The sequence below is a fragment of the Trichosurus vulpecula genome, chromosome 6 (assembly GCF_011100635.1).
Source record: "Trichosurus vulpecula isolate mTriVul1 chromosome 6, mTriVul1.pri, whole genome shotgun sequence".
NCBI lineage: Eukaryota > Metazoa > Chordata > Mammalia > Diprotodontia > Phalangeridae > Trichosurus > Trichosurus vulpecula.
Window position 1 is genome coordinate 279709365 of NC_050578.1, and position 15611 is coordinate 279724975.

Sequence of the window (15611 nt, forward strand, 5' to 3'; positions counted from 1 at the left end):
CAGCCACCTGGCCCCAGGCTCCTTTGGGACTTCCCTCACCCTCACTCCACACCTCCAATCAGCTGCCAAATCTTGCCGAGTCTTTATCGCCTCCATCCCCTCTCTTCATTCCTGCATCCCCTGCTCTGGTTCAGGCCTCTCTCCCGCTTCATCTGGCCTCTTCCTATTTGCCGCTCTCCCTGCCTCTAGCTCTCCTTTCCAGTTCATCTTCCTTGCTGCTGCCAAAGGGATCCGCCTAAGCCTGGCTCTGGCTGCTCCCTGTGCCTAGACATGTCAGCACCTCCTCTGGGTCCCACATCCAGGAGGTGGCAGAGGAGATGCCCAGACCTGGCGCTTCCATTCCAAGGCCAGCTTGCCCACTAGCCACTGCACAACACAACCCCCTCTCCCCCAGCCCATAGTGGGCATTTTAGAAATGCACATCCATGGGTTGTTTCAAGCCAGAAGGGACCTCGAGGACAGTCGTCTTAAAAGCCCTTACTTTAACAAAGATGGAAACTGAGGTACAGAGGTTCAGTTCTGTTCAGCACACTCCCTTTATGCACCTTGTAAAAGTGTCCATAGCACTGAGTGGCTGCTGTCGATGCAGAAGGAATGCCTTTCTCCTGGAGGAGTCTGGTAGATGGGTACGTTAGGCAAAGAGGGGTGTGACCAGACAAAAGAGGAGATCCAGACAGTGTCTGTTTGGGGAGCATTTCCATGGAGCCCAAGTCTGTGCTCCAGCTGCTTATACCTTGTGTCCTGTTCTACCTCCAGGGGCCAAGCGGACAGAGAGCGGCCTCCTTCCCTGGCTCCATGTTCCATCTCTTTCTGTCTCTGGGGCAGATGGTTCTTTGGACTCATTTCTGGTTGTGACTTTTTATTTTTTATGGGGGTGGTGATACTACCCCCCACCTCACCCCCATGTACCCCCAGCCCTGGAGCAATCCCAGCTGTCCCCGGCTAAGGAACCTCAGGAGCTGCATCCCAATCCCAGCTCTGGCTCTCTCCTCCTGAGTGACCTTGGACACTTGCCTGAGGCGCCATTTCTCTGCCTGTGCAATGAGAGGATCAGACACAGGGTCCCCCGCTCCCTTCTGGCAGGGGCTAGGCCTCAGTTTAGATTCCTCCAAACTCTGGCTCACATGGCTGTCTCCTGCAGATAGCTGTCCTTTATCCAGTTCCTGTCTGGCCTGCAGATTCCTGATCTGCCTCTTCTTTCTGGGGCTTGTTTGTGGACTCCATGCTGTGCCCTTCCGGAGAAGAGAGTTCTTTGTCTTGTGCCTATGATCCATAGTCAGGCCTGGAGCAGCCAGCCCCAGGCAGGGGAAGAGTTCAGGGGGCTGGCTACACAAGGATGCCTCCCTCGCATTGGTCTCTGGCTCCAGCAGTGGGTGGCTGTTGCCAAAGCAGCTTTGGGTGAGATGCCTAAGCCTGTGCCCCCCTCCTTGGGCCCTAGGGGATCCCTACGAGATTGGGCCAAGTCCCTACATGCATCCCTCTGCCCTAGAAGGGGCAGGGAGGCTCTGAGAAGCTTGGCTCGCCTAATGGCTTGGGTTGGTCTAGAGGCACCTCAGATGAAGCAACCTCGACTGGGAGTGGTGGGGGGGACCCCAAGTTATCTGGAGGAGGAGAGCCAAGTCCCCCTTTCCTGGGGCCCCCACCATGAGGCTGGGGATGGGGCTCAGCTGCCAGTGGTAATAGCAATCAGTGACTCCTCCCAAGATGTTCCCAGGGGAAACCTGAAATGACTGTTAGAACCCAGTCCTACCCATAGTTCACAGAGCCAGAGCCGGCAGGGACCTTGTGGACCAGCCCCAGCCCTCTGCCCAAATGGCAGTGTCTGGGATAGAGGCTTAGACTTGAGTTGGAATCTTGCCTCAGATGCTCACTAGCTGTGTGACCCCTAGCCAAGTCACCTTACCCCACTTAGCCTCGGTTTCCTCATCTGGAGAATGGAGGTGATAATAGCAAGGTCATGGTGAGGATCAAGTTTTCATAGTGCAGGAAGCAGAGGCAGCCCAGATCACCCAGGCAATGTGCAGCAGCCCCAGGATTCGACCATGGTCCCTCTGAGTTCAGCTCGAGGGCTTGGTCCCTGATCACCAAGACCAAGGAGTCCCAGTGGCTCACCCTGCTTTCAGGGTTCTCTCTCCACTCCCCCTCCCCCTCCTGACTTGGGCAAAGGCAGCGTCCAGAGACAGACAATTGGGTCCAGGAAGGAAAGGCCTTCCCTTCCTACCATACAAGATTGGTTGGAGAAAAGAGTAGTTAACCTGGAGAAGGGGTTCAGGCAGCAGTGATGGTGAATGTCTGTCAAACTAGGAGTCGATTGGCCCCAGGGAAAAACCAGGAACAGAGGGTGCAAGTGTCCAAGAAGCAGATTTGGGCTTAAGATGAAGCTTGTTAGCTATGGGAGCTGTCCCTGAGGGGAATGAGCTGCCTAGGAGATAGTGAGCCTCCCAATGCTGGAATGCTCCAAGCAAAGATCTTGGTATTCCCTCCTAGTGCTTCCTAGAAGGGTCCCTCTGTCTATCTTAGGCCGTCATTCCTCCACGCCTCTACTTTGGCTGTTTTCCCCTCCTCACCACTTGTTCAAATCTGCCCTGCCTTGACCACATCCCAAAGCGTCACTGAACTTTCCCTGGGTCACTCCGGCCCCACTCCCTTCTCCTTCCTCTGGCTTCCCACACTGTGAGCCCTGTCCAGCCCAAACCTGGACCTTCCTTCAGCTACGGCCCACCTGTCTGAAGCTTGTCTTCTCAGACTCTCCTGTGACCCCCTGAGTCACAAGGCAGATGTCAACTACTCTTTTGTACCCCCAAACAGGACTGAGCAATAGTAAGCACACAGTAGGCATTGAATGCAGAGAAGGGCAGCAGCTCTCCAGCCCTCTCACCCTGGAGGCTCAGACTTTCTTTGTCCAGCCCAAGACTGGGCCACCACTGTGCTGAGCATATGGACTCACTCCTGGCCTGAGTGCGAGAGGAAAGCATTGACCCCATATTGTGAGCGGAAGCAGCTGGGCTGCTTCCACGGCGTCTGCGGAGGCCCTTCTTCTCTGGCCTAATGAGAGGATGAATAAGTGCTGTGTATACTCCAAGTCTGAATTATTCCTCCTGTGTTTACACATGCAATCCGGCAGAAGCCTGCCCTCCCAGGCACCCTCTCCTAATGTAAACTCGCTGGTGGCAGGGGTGGGAATGGTTTACTTGGGGAACGCCAGCCATGCTTCCAGGAAGCCTCCTCTACCTTGACATATGACCCAAGGCCTTGGCAGGCTTGGGGGGCTCATCAGGAATTCCATTCTGAGCTCATTCCTAGCAAGATTCCTCTTCCCAGGGCCTGCCCTGGCCTTGCTGGCCATTGCTCTGATGCCAAGCTGGCTTCCCAGGCACAGCGGCCCATGGTGCATGGATTTGGCCACCACTGCTGGGGAATTCAAGACCCTTTGGACCAGGCCTGAACGGAAGCTGAGCTGGACTGTATTTACATTGGGAGCCTTTTCTAAACAAATAATCAGTGTAAACAGGGGAAGAGAGTCCAGAGCACTTACTGGGGAATAAGCCTCCCCTGTCAGCCCTTCAGAAGCCACTGCTTCCTTCTAAACACCAGATAAGCTAATGACCACTTCTCATCTGTGCATTAACACAGGTTCCTTAAGGACCTGTCCTCATTCTAGTCCCAGCTACACACACACACACACACACACACACACACACACACACACACACACACACACACACGCACGCACTGCCTCTCCCTACTGCAGAGGATACAGTGGGGCTTCTTTTCAAATAAAGCTCTTCATAGATCCCAATGGCTCTTGTCCCCTGCTGGTCCTGACTGACCACATTTGGGTTCCCTCCTCACCACTTCACCAGTATGATGAACCCAAAGAAAGTGGCCCTCGCTCTAACCTTGTTTGGGGTTTTTTCTTCCCCAAGGCATCTGGTACAATATTCTCCGAGGCATTGGAAAGTTGGCTGTTATCATCAATGTAAGTACAATGGCTGCCCCAAGAAGAGAGGGCATCAGTGTGGGCTTGGCCAGTGGGCTGGATGCATGAGGAATAGGAGCATTCAGGGCCCCTGCAGGGGCCAGGTCCTCCCCTCCCCTCCTCCACTGTTTCATCCCCTAAATGGCCATTTGGCTAATTGGAAGAAATGAGGTCACTGGCCTTCAGAGAGTTAAACCTGGATAAAGAAACTGTTTTCCTTCCAGACAGTTTATCTCTTGAGATCCTAGACAAGTTGGGAGGACCTTAGAGACCCCTGAGTCCAGGCCCCTCATTTTACAGATGACTCATGGTAAGTGAGTTGCCCAAGGTCACATAGCCAGTGAGCATCTGAGACAGGATTCAAACTCGGGTCTTCCTAATTCCAAGATGTATTGCACCACCTAACTGTCTCATTATACTGACAGGGGTTTGACTAGTTTGGGTTTAAAAAACCACAAACTCATGCTAGATCTTTCTTTACCACAACCTCAGGAAAAGCCCATAGGATTCAAAAGGAAACAAAGACTTCAAGGATCAGACAGCCTTATCCCTGGCCCAGAGAAGCCCAGAGACTGGCCCAAGTTCCCGTGGGTTATCAGTAATGGAGCTGAGATTTCCCTCATGCTGCCTGATTCCCCAGCCCCATCAAGGCTGGGCACCAGAGTGAGGAGAGCTGGCCTTCCAATCCTCCGTCTGTTATAGGTGCCATGTGGCCTTGGGGAAAGCGCTTGATTTCTCTGGCCCACACTTTCCTCAACTGTAAAATGAGCTGTGGGACCAGACAGATGCTGAGGTCCCCCGATGCTCTGTGATGCCATGGTTCTGCCCCCTTTTTTCTTTCCAAAACTGCATATGTGTTTCCCATGTCCCTGACCATCCCTGCAACAAGTCAGGGTCTGACTAGGTCTCTTTCTCATGGGGGTTCCTCACCCTGTGCCACTTTCCTGGTCTTCAGGATTTTGTGCCTGTGGTTCTCCTCCCTGCCCGGTTGGATTTCCCCCTTCCCCCTCCCACCAGGCAGCATTGGCAGCCTCCTCCTATCTCCCTGTGCCCTGCTGGAGGGAGGTTTATGGTCACTTTACCTAGGTTGAAGTAATCGTGAGATGGTGGCCCCAGACCAGATTGCCTTGGAAAGAGGAGACTTGCATTTAGCATGTATATGCTGGGCCTGGCAGTCACTTCAATTGTAATCTCCTTGGCCAATTCCCTAGGTGGGAGGAAGTCTGGCAGCTGGGAAATATCTTTCGAGCCCCTGCTCCCAATTAGAGGCCAGTAGACTTTTGTCCAAGAAGGCCAGGGGCTGTTTCTCCAACAGCCAAAGCCTGTCCTTGGGGCAGTCAATCAGCACAGACTTACCCAATCTATGAGAAAAACACCTGTTGTGCCTGGAGCCCAGGGAGGCACCCAGCCATCGTCACAACATCTTCTGAGTAATCTTATCAGGAATAGACTGGCAGGATGCCCTCCTTTGAGCTCCTCGAGGCATCTCTGGAGATGTTGTCTGTGCTGTCACCTCCAGACCAGGGCTGCCCCCGTGGGTGGACGATGATCAGCCTCCTTGCCAGGGTGTGGTTTGAAGAGCAGCCTCAGTCTTTCTCACTGGCCTTTTCCTGTACTAACATTTCTTCAAGACCCTAGGCCCTGTCTTACCACCTCCAGGGTCCCCAGTAAACACAAGCAAGGACAGTGACCATGGACAAGAAGCCATTATCAGCCCAGTTGCACTGGATTTATCCAGTTCACCAGAATTCTGTAGGAGTGGAACACAGGACTGAGAAGTTTGGGAGGGTAGGGAAGAGGGAAGAAGGGCCAAAGCTTGGGAATAGGGTTGGACACTGAGAACTTGTATTGTGGAGTTGAGAGGCCCGGAATGTTGGGCTGAAGGAGGTGGGGTGCAGAGAAGGCATCTCCAGGAAGTGGCCTCCTCCTCCCCCCACTGCTCCTCCTCCTCCCCCCACTGCTCCTCCTCCCCTTCTGGTCAGCACCTTGCTCAGGGCTGCCTGGCCAAGGGTCTTACTTCATTCAGGATGAAGTAAAATGAGAGTGAGGCAGGTTTGCTCAGGGAAAGTCCTGAGACCTTCCTTCCTCGTGATGGAAACGGGGAAGGATTCCACATGTGCTGGATGGCCTGGATCATCTTGGCACCACTGACTCTCTCTTCTGTGGCCTCTTAGGCCTTCGTCATCTCCTTCACCTCAGACTTCATCCCCCGACTCGTGTATCGCTACATGTACAGCTCCAACGGCTCCATGCATGGCTTTGTGAACCACACACTCTCCTATTTCAACGTCAGCGACTTCCAAGCCGGGACAGGTCCCAATGACCCCATGGACTTGGGCTATGAGGTGCAGATCTGCAGGTATGATTTCTATTGGCCCCTCTAAAAAGAGAAGAGGAAAATGAGCTGCATGCAGTGGGCATGCTGCACTGGCATGGGGTTGGGAACATCATGCCTTCCCACCCCTTGAGATCCCAGCCGATGGAGGCAGAGCTCCTCATCCTCAGTGTCGCCGTCTCTGTCCTCAGGCTCTTGGGGGAAGCCAGCAGCTGCACAAGTAGAGGTGGGCAGCAGTGGCCAGAGAGGGTGGGCCAAGAAAACGGTGAGGACAAAATACAGCCAAGCCATTGACTAGCAGGGAGCAAACTGGGCTTGGCCCCAGGACTCTGACTTTGGGGAGGCAGGCTTCCTACCCTGGAAGGACCCACTTCTTCCCCATCATGAAAATGTTTGAATTATGACTCTGAGATCCTGTGACACCTCAATAATTTGACAACTCAACCTGGCCTTTCCTTTCCATCTACACCAGGGTTGGGGAACCTGCAGCCGACCTTGAAGCCACAGGTGGCCCTCTAGGTCCTCAAGTCCTCAGGTCCCCAAACTTCACAGAACAAATATCCCTAATAAAAGAATTTGTTCTGTAGAACTTGGACTCAGTCAAAATGCTGCACCCCAGGATCTAGAAGGAGCCCACTCTGATCTACACTGTCTGTATCTCATTTACATGTTGCCTCCCACGTGGTACTTCCTTGAGGACAGGCACAAAGTTTTTGCCTTTCCTTCATCTACCTGTTAGCACTGGGTCTTCCCCATACTGGCTCTGCTCCCCAGATACCATTAAGCCAATATACCCATCCCTCCCTGCCAGAGGAGTAAGTCACACCCACATCATCCTCTTAGTGGCCCCAAGAGTATTTTTTTCTTGATGACAGTTTGTGTCACAGGCATGAAGTCACCAACCTTCCCAGCACCCAATTGAAGCAAGTGAGGCTGGTCTTTGCCTCTAGGGAAAGAAAAATTGGGGCCTTGCAGTATGCAAGCAGGGAGAGCCCCTGGCCGCCAGTACCCAGTACCCTTCACTGGCCTTGCTCCCTTACTCTGGAGCCTGCTGTCCTAGACCACAATGGCCTTCTCCCTTGCTGGTCTGTGCAGAGCTGACCTTGGCTCCCTTTGGCTGAAAGCCCTCTGAGCACGGGTCTGGAGGGAGAACCACTACCTCTGGTTATCCGGAGGTGCGGTGGTGACCTGGCGCTCTCCCTCCCAACACTGGGGTTGCTGGTGCTGCTCTGTGTACCATCTTGGAATCAAGGAAGAGGCTGGAGAAGCCAACTTTTCTTAAAGCTCCTCGATTTAAAGAGGAACCCCAAGGAGGCCAAGGCCATGCAGCATGTTGGTAATGGTGCCAAGGCTAGAAATCGGGCCCGTTGACTCCTAGCCCAGGGCTAGCTCCACCTTGCCATCTGGTCTGTGGCAGCTATGCATGGTGTGGGACAGGTCCTTCATCTTCCCAAGGCTGCTGTGGGATGTCCCTGGTGGCCCATGGCTCTCAGCCTTGGTTCAACCAGTTGATCTGGTTCTTGGGTGGCTCTACCCTTCCCAAGGGGACTCGCAGGGAAAGTTTGCCCCTCATCTCATCCTTGGAACCTGCCCTACTGGCTTTGCAGACACAGTCTCATCATGAGCCTGACACTCTGGGAAACTGAGGCAGGAGTAGGAGGAAGAGCCTTGAATTGGGTTTCTAGTCCTAACTCTGACACTAACAACTATGGGACCTTGGGTAATTCACTTCTCCTCTCTGAACCTCAGTTTCTCCCTCTGTAAGGGGCAGAGAGGTCATTTCTAAGGACTCTTCTTTGCATTTCTAACATTCCTCTCCCTTCTCTTTTGTATGTCTCAATGTTACTTGCCCTGAAAACAGTGCCTGGTGCATAGTAGGCATTTAATAACTGCTGGTTGGCTACTGCTAGCCCAGAGCTGAGCACATAGTCAACGTCTCTTACCCATTTGGTTCAGTCCATGCCCCAGAGCCATCTCCAGGGGTCAGCCAGTCCACAGCCCCTTATTCAGCACCTCCCCTGCTGCCTCGCACCTCGTAGGTGACGTTTGAGCCCATGTGTTGAGCTAAGGGCCAGTGGTGGGACTTGTTTGCCAGGAAGCACTTTGATCACCCCAGCCCCTTCCAGGCTTAGCTCCCATCCACCTTCCTCCTCCTTGAGGCCCTTCTTGAGGCCCACCCCCTATTGCTGCCCCTCCATTGACCTTTGTTCTCCTTTGTGTGTGCTCACATGCAGGCAGGCATGTTGTCTTTCCCGATAGAACATAAGCTCCTTGAGGGCAGGAACGCTAGCTTTTATCTTGGTACCCCTGGTGCCTAACACCACCTGGTGCTTTTTTTTTTCTAATTGATCCTATAATTTCATCAGCATGAGGACCTCCCAGTGAGCGCAATCCCTCTATCAGTGCAGATCGGCCCATTTGTAGTCTTAGAAGATGGCCTGACACACAGCAGGAGCTTAATAAATGCCTAATGAATGAATGAATACAACAAGAAACCCAAGATCCTGTTGACATTCTTATCTGGCCTCCTCCTGTCTTCTACAGGTATAAAGATTACCGAGAGCCTCCTTGGTCGGAAAACAAATATGAGATATCCAAGGACTTCTGGGCCGTCCTGGCCGCCCGCCTGGCCTTTGTCATCGTCTTCCAGGTACCTGGGCAGATCAGGAAAAGGAGCTTTCCAGACACCGCATGCGGCATCTGGAAACAGGAGCTGTACATTCACAGAGTCAAGGGTCCTTGGGAAGGTTTGGTCCCCTCTATGCCCCGGACCGGGACTTCAGCTCACCTCTATGTCGAATCTGTTGGCAAATCTTGTCGTCGCTGCCTTCGCAGCATCTCTTGTCTCTATCTCCCTCTCTCTTGTCTACACAGGCTCCCCCTAGGTCAGGCTCCCGTAACCTCTTGCTTGGACTGTTCAAATTACCTCCTAGCTGTCTAAACTGTCTCCAATCCATGCTCTGCTCTGCTGCCAAAGGAATTTCCCTGAACCTTGGTCGAGGCTAACTCTACTCCACCCGACTCCACTAAACTCCAGTGGCTCCTTCTTACTTCCAGCGTCAGATTGAAAATCCTTTGTTTGACATTTAAAGCCCTCCCTGCCTTTCCAGTCTTCTTACCCGTCACCTCCCTCCTTTGCCCCCCAACACACACTCTATAATCGAGTTCCCCTGGCGTCCTTGCTGTGTCTCCCACACACGGAGCTTTCCATCTCATCTCTGCCTTTTCACTGGCTGTCTCCCTCCTCATCCCGACCTCCTGTTTTCCTTCAAATCCCACTTTCTGCAGAAGCCCTTTGCCCATCTCTCCCAGTGGTGGTACCTTCACCTCTCCATCATCTTGCGTCTTTGGATAGGTCTCAGATGTCTATTGTTGTCTCCCTCGTCAGAATCCTTGAGAACAGGGACTGTTTTTGTCTTGCTTTGTATCTTCAACATTTAGTACAATGCCTGGCACACAGTGCCCACTTAATAAACAAAGTTGGCACAATTAGGATGGGCAGCCATGGGAAGACTCTGCAGGCTTGGGATTCAATGCATTAGGGAATCACTGTGTTCTTGAGGAGAGTGGCCTGATGATAAGAGTATTTGAGCAATCCTGGTCTTCTTGCTGTAAATAGTGTAGTCAATCTTAGAAGGTGGTAAGTTCCTTCCCCTTCCTTGGAGGTCTTCAGGCAGAGGCAAGATGTCCACTTGTGGGACATGTGGTAGTAGAGATTCATTTTTTTAAATACGGGTTGGACTAGTTGGCTGCTAAGTACTGGTGGAATTCTAAAATTCTGTGATTGGTGGGCATAGGAGAAAATGGAGGCATGTGTCCCACCAAGGAGGTTGTCCCAAGAATCTAGGCATAATCTGAAGGGAAGGTGTGAAGGGAGTGCTGCAGAAATAAGGAGGAGAGGGACAGATCTGAGAGGTGTGGATAAAGAGGAGAGCACAGGAGGTGGTAATGAGGGGCAGAGAAGGTATCAATGAAGAAATGAGGATTGAGGAACTTTGGGATCAGTTTGGGGCAAGTGTCAGATACCCAAATAAATATCATTAGAAGGTCATACATGGATTTTAGAACTGGAAGGGATTTCAGAACTCATTTGGCCCAATGTTCTGAAACCTTCTAGAGAATCAATGAAGGTGATATCTCCCCCTATTAGAATGTGTGCTCTTTGAGGTTGGGGATCGTCTCACTTTTGGATCTGTTTCCCCAGAGCTTAGCACAGAGCTTGGCACATAATAAGCCCCGAACAAATGCTTTTTCATTCATTTATTCAAGCATAGAAAGAGGTCAGGGCTTGACAATAATTCCAGCATCACCTATGCCCAGGTGGTAGTTGAAACTATGTCTGCTGATGAGTTCATCCAAGGAGGGAGGCCAACAAATGATAACATTCAGAGCCTTGGAGGGCTGGTAGTAGTTAAATAGGATGGGACGGGGGTGGGGGGGTGGGGGGGAAGGCTTGTGGAGACCGAGAAAGAATGCTTGGAGCTAAGGGTAGGAGGAGTTTCAATGAAATATCAGCAAATATGGATAACCAAGGGAGAGACCAGTGGGTGGGGCCTCCCAGAACACTTTCCCAGGAGAAACTCCCTGAAGACAACCCTGAGAAAATGTCCTTTCCTCCCTTTGCAGAATTAAGGGACTGTAGGTGTGGAGTGGGGCATATCCTATCAGACTCAATTGGGGATCGTTTCTTTCTTTTCTTCTTTGTTACAAGGGATAGCTCACTGGGTAGGGCTGGGAAAGGAATGCAGGTGGAAATGAATGGGATGTAAAACAAAATGTGTCAGTGAAAATTTTAAATCAATTTTTAAGGACATCTGTTTAATTCTTAGAGCACTAGTTAGGAGAAGTTAAGATATCGGATCAATAAAAACTACACAGACAAAGATCTGGGTCTTGGCCACAAGAATTCCTTAAAGAAGCATGTCCCCACCGAGGACCTGAACCCCAGCTGTTCTCTTCTTAGATAGCAGTCTTGGGCAGCTAGGGGGAGCCATAGTGCCTGCAGCACCGGGCCTGGAGTCAAGACTCATCTTTCTGAGTTCAAATCTGGCCTCAGACATTTATTAACTGTGTGACTCTGGGCAAGTCACTTAACCCTGCTTGCCTCAGTTTCCTCATCTGTTAAATGATCTGGAGAAGGGAATAGCAAACCTCTCCAGTATCTTTGCCAAGAAAACCCCAAATGGGGTCATGAAAAGTTGGCAACAACTGAAAATGACTGATCAATCACAGAGAGCAGTCTGTGTAAGCCTGTTGTCACTTGTTTCCCTCTCCAACAGGATATTGATAGGCAAAGGTGGAAAACCACTTGTCTCTCTGTACATTAGACTGAAAAGAGCTCTCCAGCAGAAAGCAGGGCCCAAATCATGGGCCCAATCATAGGCAAAGAGCTCCAGAGTCATGTTCTATAGTGACTTCAGGACTAAGAGAGCCCAGTCCCAAGCTCTAGGCTGTGACTAAGGATGTGGGTTACAGGAGTCAAGAGAGAAGCCTCTGGAAGAAGCTGCTCATTCGGTTCCTTTTGCTCATCAGTGCCAGGTCCTAGGGTTGATGATTACAAAGAAAGGTGGGCCACCCTGTGGAGTCAGCAGGAAGCTGCTGGCCTTCCTTGCCCATGTGCTCCTATTCATATTCAAAGTAGGCAAGGCATGGGTTTCACCATGAGACCAGAGGTTTCGTGGCATCTTAGCCAGAAGACACATCTGATGATGGTAGCACCAAGGACAGAGCCAGGCAGGCTGTCCCAAGTGCTTGGCAAATGCCCATGGACAGATTTAATCAATTTGGCGTGGAGCCAGAGGACTTGGACTGGCCAGAAGAGCAAGTTTGCCTGTCAGGTCATTGCCTGCCCACCTCTCCATGGTATTGACCAATAGTACTGTGATATACAGGATCAGTTAAAGAAACTAGGGATGGCACTGAGATGCAGTGAAAAGAGACCCAAATGGAGTCACCAGGCCTCAGTTCTAACGCCTCCCCCCAGAGTGACTTCACCTTTCTGGGCCTAGGTCTTCTCTCCTGCAAAATGAGGGGCTTGGATGAGATGGTCCTTAAATGTAGAGGCCAATGGTCCTATGACTACCTGGCCTACAGGGCCCCTCTCAGTTCTAGATCTGTGATTCTTGGAGAACCTTGGATGCCATCTTGAAGTGTTTGAAAGACAGTGTAGGGGAAGAGGGAGAAGGTTGTTCTACTTAACAACAAAGGCAGAGCTAGGAGCAGTGGCTTGGGAGCAGTCTTAGCATAGAGGGGGCTGCTTTGAGAGGAGGTGGGCTTCCCCCTCCAAGAGGGATTCCAAGAGGGGGCTGGACAGCTACCTGCTGAGGATGTTGGGGAGAATGGGTTCTTACTGGACTTAAATGCCCTCTGAGGTTTCTTCCACCTCAAAGATTCAGAGTGATGGTTCCTACAGAATCCTGAAGTGCCTTCTGAATCCTCAGAGAAGGGTGCTATTAAATGACGGCACTGATGGGAGGAACATGAATGACTTGTGCAGGAGAAGTTTGGGTTGGATTATCTCCCATGCTTGATTCACCCTCACTACTGTTAGGGAAGAGAAGGAAAGGAAAACTCCCTTCTCTCCCCCCATAACCTCCATCCCTAGGGAACTTTAACAGTGAACCCATGAAGCCCCAAGCACAAGTTGTTTTTGAAATCCTACTGAGTAGATGGCTTTCTGCTCATTTAACCATCCCCTTCAATGTGTCCTCCTTACCCTGTGGAGGGGCCAAGGGACCACTCAGGAGCCCAGAAAAGGGTCAGAGCATATGGGTCACCAGACATGACTAGAAATAAGGTTGAGTTCTTCTGATGCTCATTTCCCTTCCACCCTTTTTCCTCTCTCTTCCCCCCAGAACCTGGTCATGTTCATGAGTGACTTCGTAGACTGGATCATTCCTGACATTCCCAAAGACATCAGCCAGCAGATTCACAAGGAGAAGGTCCTCCTGGTGGAACTCTTCATGAAGGAGGAGCAGGGCAAGCAGCAGATGTTAGAGACCTTGAAGGAGAAAGATAACCTCCAGGGTGCCAACTGCAATAATCACAGGACCCAGCGAGACAGCACAGCATCCAGACGCTCCTACCATGTGGCCATTTAGCAGGAGGGAGGCCCAGACTTCCAGAACCCTCGGGCACACCAGTGAGAACCGCTCTGCCTGGCACAGGGTCCAGAGTGAGCCAAAGCCTGCTGGTGCCTGTGCTGGGCAGAAACAGAGGACCATGTCCTGATGGGACACTTTTTTTCCTTTTTTTTTTTCTTTTTGCACAAACTGTAATGCGGGGAATTTCTCTCTCTCTCTCTCTCTCTCTCTCTCTCTCTCTCTCTCTCTCAAGTCAAGGTTAATCAAAAAAAAAAGTTGATGGTGATGCCCATAGGGTCAGTGCACATACTTACTAGAAACAGTTCTCTGAAGAGTCAGTAGTGTCTTTTCTGCTGAAAGATGAGTGAGGATCAGCAGAGGACGAACCCTTTTTAACTTTTCGATGCCTTAACATGTAGACAAAGTGGTTTTCCTAGATGCGAGGCCTGAGCTCCTAGCAGCACAGGGAGCTGCTGAATCACAGGCTAGGTTTGGAGGTGGGTTTTCAGAAGCTGCCAGAGCAAGGGAGGGGAATCCATTTCTACCCAAACATGTTCTTGTTCTTCATACTGAGGCCTTCTGAGCTTCCATCCAAGAAAGCCCTGCCCCAGCCAGCCTGGGGAGCTGGGGACCAGAGTCTGGCCTTCAGGGTTCCAGATGCAGTGCATGCTGGGAGGGACTGAGTGTGGCCTGCCATGGGGGGAAGGGACTCCAGACCACTCCCCCATATGCCCCAGTGGCCAACCCCAATATATCCTCTCCCTCTCCTTCCCCTAACCACTCACCCCCAATCCTTTGTCAAACCCTTTGGTTGCAGTGAAAGCACATTGACAAAGGACTATTAGAAGCGAGGCATCCTGAGGGGTATTTTTAGAGGCTATTTCCAGTTTTAAATAGAAGTCATACCACCTCATTCCAGAGGAGACAGTCTCAGCTTCATGGTATTTATTGGTTTCAAAAATAAATTATGGGGTGAGATTGATTTTTTTTTCTGCAGTTGGCCTAAAATGTACCAGAGGTGGACGGAGTTTATTATGTTAACCAAATATCTCTGCAAGGCATTTAAAAGATTGTTCCTACCAAAGATTTTTATTAATAAAGGGCTTATATTTTGGTAACATGCTCTTCTATCTTTACTTAGAGGAATTTCACTATTGGATAACAGTCATTTAGAAGGCTTATTAAACATACACACACAGAGAGTTCTCCTTGGTGACAGGAGTCTTCTCCATGGACACCAAAGCCCACTGGTCGGAGATTTCCAAAGGCCGGACCCTCTCCAAGAGAGTGGTGAATGTAATCAGTCATCTTCTCAGTCCCCTTTGTGATGTCCCGGCGTCTGTGTGAGCGGCAGGCACACCAAAGCCCACTGGTCGGAGATTTCCAAAGGCCGGACCCTCTCCAAGAGAGTGGTGAATGTAATCAGTCATCTTCTCAGTCCCCTTTGTGATGTCCCGGCGTCTGTGTGAGCGGCAGGCACACCAAAGCCCACTGGTCGGAGATTTCCAAAGGCCGGACCCTCTCCAAGAGAGTGGTGAATGTAATCAGTCATCTTCTCAGTCCCCTTTGTGATGTCCCGACGTCTCTGTGAGCGGCCGGCAGTCTCTGTCCCCAGCATTAAGGGCTCTGATACAAATGGATGCTTTATTTTCTCTTGTACAGGAAGTTGTTTGAAATGGGTTTGTATATAAATATTGTATTAAAAATGAGGTGATTACCCAAAAAATCATTTCATGGGAACAATTTTTTTAAAAGAAAAGTAAATGTACACAGGTCCATGTAGTATTTTGGCTGAGCATTCATTCAAAATAAATTGAAATTCACAATAATTTCTCAAGTTGGAGACCTTCCATTGCCCCTTTAGCTGCAGTAGATTTGAGGGGCTGAAGCAAGGCAGTCCAGCAGCCTCATTGTCCAAAGATGGAAGTGTCTTCCTTCCTTTCTTTCCTCTGGATTTTGAGTACATTTGGCATTTGGCTTGATGTCCTGAAGGTAGTGAGTTCCCCATCATTGGACGTCTCCAATCACAGGATGGTGACCAGTTAATGGGCATGTTTAGAGGAGTTTCTTGTCTGAACCTGGGTTGGACTAGGAAATCTTGATGGTTCCATTCAGTCTGGGTCTTGGCGTGGCTGAACAAAGCTGTGTCTGGAGTCACACTCCTGGTCCATTTATTTGGGGGGGCAGGAGAACCTTAGACTGCTAAAATTCCAAA

The 15611-nt window shown here is 50.9% G+C and overlaps 1 protein-coding gene across 4 annotated transcripts in view; it reads left to right on the forward strand.

Annotated features, from left to right (window-relative positions):
• Window positions 1-15125, forward strand: part of ANO1 (anoctamin 1) — a 197282-nt gene extending 182157 nt beyond the window's left edge. For 3 of the 4 annotated variants that reach the window (XM_036762825.1, XM_036762823.1, XM_036762822.1), the window contains 4 exons: window positions 3927-3979; window positions 6154-6338; window positions 8859-8964; window positions 13169-13414. In XM_036762825.1, coding sequence (XP_036618720.1) covers window positions 3927-3979; window positions 6154-6338; window positions 8859-8964; window positions 13169-13414 — 590 coding nt within the window. Of the gene's footprint in view, window positions 1-3926; window positions 3980-6153; window positions 6339-8858; window positions 8965-13168 lie in introns of all 4 variants that reach the window. The other variant, XM_036762821.1, reaches the window with a different exon arrangement.
• The last annotated feature ends 486 nt before the right edge of the window (window positions 15126-15611 follow it).